This window comes from Xyrauchen texanus, chromosome 6 (genome assembly GCF_025860055.1).
Source record: "Xyrauchen texanus isolate HMW12.3.18 chromosome 6, RBS_HiC_50CHRs, whole genome shotgun sequence".
NCBI classification, from domain to species: domain Eukaryota; kingdom Metazoa; phylum Chordata; class Actinopteri; order Cypriniformes; family Catostomidae; genus Xyrauchen; species Xyrauchen texanus.
In genome coordinates this window covers 14347754-14356406 of record NC_068281.1, presented here as the reverse complement: position 1 = coordinate 14356406, position 8653 = coordinate 14347754, and the positions used below count along the sequence as shown (strand labels likewise).

General features: G+C 36.9%; 1 protein-coding gene across 1 annotated transcript; it reads left to right on the top strand.

Moving 5' to 3' along the window:
* The first annotated feature begins 88 nt into the window (after window positions 1–88).
* On the top strand, window positions 89–8250 carry LOC127645404 (zinc finger protein 189-like). Its single transcript, XM_052129013.1, has 4 exons — window positions 89–457; window positions 1391–1545; window positions 5898–5943; window positions 6459–8250. Exons 1-4 carry the CDS (start codon window positions 184–186, stop codon window positions 7337–7339), a joined length of 1356 nt encoding a protein of 451 aa, XP_051984973.1. The 5' UTR covers window positions 89–183; the 3' UTR covers window positions 7340–8250.
* Window positions 8251–8653: the final 403 nt, after the last annotated feature.

Here is an 8653-nt window from a genome sequence, read left to right as displayed (position 1 = left end):
CTGTAACGGCTTCTGGATTTGGCGCCAGCTAGTGTAGTACGTGAATACGTCATCGTGGAATGTCAGCAGACACGCCCTTCACTTCCATCTTAGCCATGTGGCTATGACTACAAACGACTGCTCGTCTGATCCATAGGTTTACGATTTGTAATTAATATTGTGCATGTTCACACCGCCAGCAGAATGTCAGAGTCCATGTCTAGATTTCAAGCAGAGGTAGCTGCGGTTTTGGAGGTGTTACTGAAGGTAGCCGTCGTGGAGATAACGAAAGTTTTCGAAGGACGCTCACAGGAGTCCCATGGCTGCACGGTCAACAGAGAACCTCGGATAAAAGAAAATGTGCTATCTGTACCTGACATCAGGGCTCATATGGAAAGTGCATTGACTAATTTCACTGCCAAGATGGTTTGTAGCGTCGGTGTGCAGGTGGAAGAGACATTGCTATCCCAACATCAGGGTATGTTTATTTTCTTAACCCAAACAGGTCACTAGCTGTGCATGTAGCGTGGTGTTTTTTTATTACGTTTGTTGAATTTAACAGGAGTAAACCGGAAACGGTGTGTTCACAAATGTCCCTCGCAAAGTAGTTGCAACAATATATGCAACAGTAGCGTTTAGCTGATCAAGGTAGAAATCCGTCTTGCAACATCGTATGTTTGCTTAGTTTTGATGCAAATGCTTCTGCTTTTGGCATAATAATTACAAAATACGGTGACATCATATTATTACATTTATAATAGGTTTGCATAACAGAGTGTATGCATCTGTGTTTATTGTTGGTTCAAGCAGTTGTGAGCTCGATGTCAAGACTTTTACGTCTCTTTCAAACATAGAAGTACTAAAGTTCAAGTGTTTACGGTGTCGTTCACACCGAACGCGTCAAAAGTTATTTTAAATATGACGCGGCATCTTAAAATTGCTAAGCGCGTGGTGAAAGCACCGCAAAGCGCGCTGCAATATGGTGGCTCGTGGGGTGCATAACCCAACAACATAACAGGAAAAACTACAGCATAACGAAATTTAGGCTGAAGATAACAAAGTTACAGCACAATGCAATTACGCCGCCCACATCACAACAATATTTAGCCGCCACACAACTAAAATTAAGCCACATCAGAAATGACACAACACAATTAAGCCAGAACACAAATTAGTTGTGATTTCAGCTTGGATACTTCGCTAATTTTGTTGTGTTGTGCACCCCTTGACCACTGTAGTGCAACGGTCAAAGACGTCCATCTGGTGCATGTTTACATCGAAAAACAAAAAAATAACAGCACAGACGGGCGCAAATATATTTGACATGGACCAGCTTCCTCGAGTTTCCAGTTTGTGATGTATTGTTTCCTGTGCCTACCCCAAATGTTCCACTCCCATTCTGCATTTTCAGATGAGTGCATGTCCAATGCGAGAGGCAGAGCTTGTCTGCTGGAATCCACAGGAGAGGAGGGGCTGTCTCCCTCAGAAAGTCTCTGCAAGGACTCCCCAGAAGTTGTGGATCTGCAATGCATGGTTGATCTTCCGTGCACCATTTTCAAAGAAAATGTAGGTGGCGCTAATGTTCACTTTTTTTATTATTACATTTTGGTAAACATACAATTGCATTGCGTTCTGTGGGATACAATTAATAAAACCAAATTAGATGCCAATGCCTCCAACAGGATATGGCCAATAATGCTTGACTGAAGGAAGCCTGGGGTAATTGCAATTACTTAGTCCTATTCACACATGCCCACAGATATACGTTTTCCTTCTCATACATTTATTTATTATGTTTTATTATTATTTTTATATTTTACATAGCCTCTTTGACTCTGTATTTATTTGCAACTAAACAACCTTCTCTTGCTAACCTTTACCGGGGTTTGGAATAGTTGAATGTTGAAATAGTGTACACTACAGTTCAAAAGTTTTTGAACACGAATACATTTTTCTTGCAATAAATTGATACTTCTATTCACCAAGGATGCAAAATTGATTAAGAATTACAGTAAAGACATTTATAATGTTACAAATTGCTATTTTTATTAACATTTTTACAGTGCATTCATAAAGTATTCAGACCCCTTCATTATTTTCACATTTTGTTATGTTGCAGCCTTATGCTAAAATACTTCTACACTCCATATTCCATAATTACAAGGGAAAAAACTGATTTTTGAAAAAACTAAAATCACATTGACATAAGTTGGGATGGGCAGTTTGGTCATTTTGTCTACTCGAGAACTCTGAATAATTATTTGAGCACTTGTCGAATACTCGAGGGGCGATTGCATGTTCATAACTGTATATATAATAACATGTCTGACAAATGTCTATGGCTGCTGCATTGTGCCTTGTTGTTCCAGTGTATCGTCTATTCATTATTATAGACTGTTATAAAGTAATGTTACAAAAGATTCAAAATATAATGCATCATATTTTGTCATTATGTGAAGATTCGCTGTCCAACTCTGAAAGAATGTGCCAAACGCACGTATGTCTGTTCTTCCTTCAGGTTACCATAGTAATCTTAGTAAGCATGCACCAGTTTTTTTAGTGATTGCCTGAACTGTCTATTTTCAAATAACAGGAGATGCCATAACAACGTGTTTTTAATATGCGTGTTAAGTTGAAGTTTAGTTTTGAAGATGCTGCTTTCTGTTCCATTTAGCTGCGCTCTGTCTAGCTGTTTGAAACACTCGCCTGCTGTATATGTGCTGCTTATGCACGCTGTGTCCACTGCCACATGCCTGGTGTGTGTGTCTCCCCAAATGTTTGCTCTTGTGAGGAAAGCCACGATGCTCTGGATTGTTGTTGCTGTGATTCATGAAGTGTTCCATTTCAACTCGGAGAGTCTGAATTTCCACCTTTCAACTGAGGAAAGTGCAGCGGAATGTAGGGTATTACATATATAATTTAGAGATGTGGACAGGATCAGTTAAAATGCCCGCATTCTCACACCATAATATGTAGGATATTTTGGTATGCGATATTTAGGAGGGAATTTAGGTTCTCGCAATATGTGAGCTATGGACTAGATTAAACCATATTAGGTTTAATCTAGTCATTATTGTACCATATTAGGTAATGAAATATATAATGGAATTAGTCGCGTTCGTCAATCATTATAAATTAGATAAATGAAAAATAACTAGATTATTTGTCGGTAATAGATTCTCCACCATTGAAATCGTAATACAACGTCTAGTTGTATCAGCTCACAATTTATACTGCAAGGAATTAGCTTTAATAAGTGAATTATGATTAATTCACTTATTGGAGTGATATTATTCTCATGGCTTATTGAAAATAATATCACATGTATTTAGGTACAGCTTTGAAGCAAAATCTTTCAGAAACAGGGATGAGATTATTTATCAAAATATACCACAGTCATGTTGTCTTTGAACACAGAAAAACTTTATTGCTATTCTAAACATAAATCTAATCTAACATATATATATATATATATATATATATATATATATATATATATATATATATACATACATATATAAGACAGGTTGGTGAAAAGTGACAGAATGTGAAATAAATTATCAATACAGTGAAAATGAACTTCATGGAGTCTTTTGCCAATAGCTTAATAACCACTAATCCTTTGAGTCTACATCGATTTTCTATCGGATTACCCAAATTTTTGAATTAATATACCAGCACTTTGAGCACAAAATTGGAGATGTACTTGCGTGTCTTTGTGGTGTTTCCTTGCATTCTTTGTGTTGCTTGGTTCTTGGCGCTTGGTCAAAAGTTTGTTCCGTCAATGTTTTTAACTTCTGTATGATCTAATTTATTGTCTGTATGAATGATGATTTTAGCTGTAACGTGAGGCCTTCTCATGTGTTTGTGAACCGTAGATAGTGATTAGCGGTCTCGGGACGTCGAGTCCGAGTGGCCGCATCCCCAAAGGTGTCCTGTGCCAATCAGAAGTGACTTTTCAGAGTCACATGGTCAACTGGGCTGTCTTTTCCGACAGTCGATTTATGGTCCTTGGTTAGAGATTCTCACTATTTTCCCGCTCAAAAATCATGCATATTTAATCATGAACTTTATATCTTGCAAATGGTACAAGAGACATTCGTTGTCATCTGCTTTCTCTATGTACCCAAACAAATGCTTAAATACTAAACATGACATTTTGTCATGGATGTTATACGTGTAGGTAACAAAACATGAAAATCCCTGGTTACAAAATAAAACTGGTTAATTAGTTGGTTATACAACATGGATGAAACATTACACACATTTTAAAGAGGTATATCAGGCTATAATCATTAATTTGTCAGTTATACAAGTTACCACAGTTCAAAGCAATTGTCTGAATTACTTAGCAAGTCTAGGTCTTGTATAAATCGTGGATTTAAATGCATTCTGTACATTCTAGAGGGCTAAATCGGTAAAGTATTGTGACTGTGTAAAATGTTCCTTGATTAAGATGAAATGTCTTGGTATTCAAGTCGTGCAAATCTGATGGTCTTTTGGAAGCTTTTCAAAGAGAAGTCTGCTTTAACTCTGTGTGGAAGATCAGGAGGTCAGGTTGCAGAGGGGCCTTTCTGACCAATGAGGACACCTGGGCCGTATGATTTATGACATGTAAACATTCCAAACTGAAAGGCTAGATCCAAATTATGTTGTTTCAATTTTGCTGCATGTATAATCCAACAGGAATGACACTTTATATTATATTTATCTAAATTGGAAACTCGTGCAGAAATCTTCAACTCCCATTTCATCGAGAAGCAGGTGTGTGTTGCGTCGCGCAGGGCTGGGAGGTTTACAGTCAGTGACAAACATTTACTGTTATTAAATAATATTCATTAATGAGTAAAGGTTCTTACATGAAATGATAATAAAACGTGTTTAACAAACGTTTTGCATAGACCGGTGTGCAAAGCACAGTTAATTACACTCTTTTGATTATAGTAATGATAGCACTGCAGTGTCATATATCACTTTGGTTGTTATGAGATGTTTCTGACAATCAATATACCCCTCAAAACCACAACATAACCAATGTGAATCAAGTGAAAAGTCACATAATGCAAGGTCACTATCGATAATCGTTTTCATGATCGATCATTGCTGCCATGTCCGAGTACTCGTGCCCATCCCTAGACATAAGTATTCAGGCCCTTTGCTATGACACTTGAAATGTAGCAATTGAACCCTGTGACCAGTATGAGGGAGTGTGAGAGAGATGACACCAAATATAATACACCTGCTCCCCATTCACACCTGAGACCTTGTAACACTAACGAGTCACATGACATCGGGGAGGGAAAATGGCTAATTGGGCCCAATTTGCAGACTTTCACTTAAGGGTGTACTCACATTGTTGCCAGCGGTTTAGACATTAATGGCTGTGTGTTGAGTTATTATGAGGGGACATAATAACTATTCTTCAGTGTTGTCAAATGAAAAGATATAATCAAATATTTACAAAAATGTGAGGGGGGTGTACTCACATTTGTGAGATAGTTTAGATGACAAAAAATAACAAAGCATTTTAGCATAAGGTCTGAATACTTTGAATGCGCTGTAATTGCTGTACTTCAGCATCTGGAAATAAAGTAGCACAATTTCTACTGTTCTTATTATATGAAAAGTTTCTTGTACCAAATTAGCATATTACAATGAAGTATTTCCATAATAGACTGAAGTAATGACTGCTGGAAATGGGTCTTTGCCATCATGGGTAAAAATTTAAAATACTTTTATAAAATACAAATTAATAATAATTTGCAGCATTTACAATTGTTTTTGGCAGTATTTTTGATGAGTTTAATGCATCTTTGGTTAACAGAATCATTCATTTCTTTCAAAGACAAATATGTTGTTATTTTGGTACAAAAATATTGTTACATCTGAAGTAATCTTTATTGCTTGCTGTCTTTTAGGTGATTGCTGTAGGGAGAGGAGATTCAGGGACAATTCAGGAAAACGGTATACTGAAACCAGTTTGTTCTTTTTTTGATACATTGCAAATAATGTACTTTATTAATCTAACCAACCATATTAAACTACATAAGCTGAAAACATAAATTGTTGTTTATCTCATAAACTCTGTAATTTAAAGATGATTAACAAAAAAAATAATTGACCTCATATTTAAAGCTGAAGTGTGTAATCTCTGTTCCACTAGCATTACCACACTTCCTGTCTTCCATTGGTCGGAAAACATGTAGTCCAGCCCAAATTTACTTTTGGTTGAGTCAGTGCTGCCGTGTTGAAATTTTCATAAGTGAAACTTATAAATTGTTTTCTCTGCAAATTAAGCTATGAAAAAGGCATTGGAGAAATCTTTCAACTTTGAATAAATTACACACTTTGTTCCCAGCTGTAAACAGTCAAATACCTGTATGTTAAAAACAATAAAGCAAATTTCTGAATTGTTTGTGAATTATTATTATTATTATTATTATTATTGTTGTTATAATATTTATTTTCCATTTTTGTAGATCTTCAAGGACTTGCTGCCCTTGCGGAGTCCACTTCATCTTCTGTGGTAGATCCAGATGCTCACCCTTTTGACACTGTTCTTGTACCCAGTGCAGAGCTTTCTACAGACACTCTAGGCCAGTGGGACCTTGGCCTTATGGATGTGAATTCTTTACCCTCTATTGAAAAGACACCCTCCATAGAACTTCCTCAATCCAGTGAAAACACATCTGAGCCCACAAGTCTTAACCAGGCATCAGGTAATACTGCTACTGAGGTCAGGCAAGGAGGTTCTGATGTAAAGAAGGTGCATTTCCAACTCAGCAAAATGCCTTTTGATTGCAAACTGTTACGGCCTTGCTCTGTGCAACTTGTAAACCTTCTGATGATGTCAAGTGGCATAAAGAAAAGCACAAACGGTTCCAGCAAAAAATGCTTCTCTGTACCTAAAGATCTGCGAGCTCATCAGCGTGTCCATACTGGACGAAGACTGTGCTGCTTTACAGAGTGTGGGAACGGTATTTGGCGTCTACAGGGTGTCCACCCATATGACTGTAAGATTTGTGGCAAAAAGTTCAAACGCAGGAAGATTCTAAAGCGGCACGAGCGCTTTCACACAGGAGAAAAGCCGTATTCATGCAAAAAGTGCAGAAAAACCTTTGCCCTACGGAAAAGCTTGCGAAGACACGAAAGGTTCCACACTGGAGAGAGACCTCACCACTGCCCCCACTGCGGAAAAGGTTTCCGTCTCAAGAACAATCTCAAGGATCACTTGCGCTTTCATACCGGTGAAAAGCCATTCAATTGCAGCCTGTGCTCTAAGGGCTTTAGGATCTATAAGAACCTTGTGAAACACAGACTCACTCACACTGCGGAAGGTAGAGCTCCATCTGTTAAATAGATCAACAAAAATTGTGTGTACTTTGACTGAATTAAAAAACAGTATTTCTACCTCAGCTGAGAACCACTAGATAAATGTTTGCCACTGTGGGTCAGCTTTGCAAAACAAGCAGTAAGCACATTAGGGTGACCATCTTCTAAGTGTCCATGTTTCACTTTGTCCTGATTTTAGGTTGTAATGATTTGTTGTTTTGCATGTTGATCAGAAACATTTGTGGGCAGTTTTCTTCTGTTGTAAATGTTGTTAAAATTGTCTGGGGGGAAAAATATTTCTTTGCCCCAGACTGCATCTGTAACAAAAACGTTCTTGTTAAAGAAATTTGCACGCAATAGAGTATATTGGGTAAAGAGTCCTGGACATTGGAGGATTCAGTCCAACGCAAGCAGATTTGGCTGATCCCCAGCTTTATGTAAAAATCATAAATATTGAACTCCAGGCTTCTTGTATGTTGGCTATCCAATTGTTGTCTAAAAAAACGAATGGCCTTACTGCCTTAACATACAGCCATTGATTTCACAATTTTAACTATCTGGAAATACTTGTTTGGATGAACACACTGGATCTGATTGGTTCCTTATTTGTTGGTGACTACTTTCTTTGGTGCGATCTGTTCACTTAAAGATCAACATTTATAAAAGCTAAAAAAACAACCCTTTTGCTCCCATTTTCTACTGTGGTTTTATGTGTACTTTTCTCTTAATTCTTTTAAGTAGTTTTTAGAAATAGAAAGAGCTTATAAATGTGTATTTGTTTCTCTTTTTTTTATTCAGAAATGTCGTGTGTGTTTTTAGTTTGATATTAAAAAGCATAATTATGTAGTAATGCATTTATAACAAATATTTTCAAATTAACAATTTCTGTACATTCTGTTTTGCATTATTCATTTCCATTATACAAACCTAATTTTCATTTTAAATAAATAATAACCTCTGTTTTTGCTGGTTGGGCTGTTTTTCAGTTTGAAAGGAATAACCATAAAAATCATGTAATATTGTTCTTTTCAGCCGGGGAAATCTGTGTTTTAGTCAAATGAATCCTATTGCAAAGATCTGTTTAATAGAAACATATTAGCCAATATATGTGCATTTTATCTGCCCTGACGTTTACACTCTTCTAGAGTTCCTTTATTTTTAGCCAAACTGTTTTGCCATTTATTACATAAAACTCATGCGACCCTACATCCACTTATGTGGATGTTGTATTTTGGCTTAGCTATACTGTGATCAAGACTGGAGCGGTCACAAGGAGAATCACACCTGAGAGAAGGAATGGTGTTCCAAAAAGGATGTTTATTGCTTGAGGTTCAAAATGTGC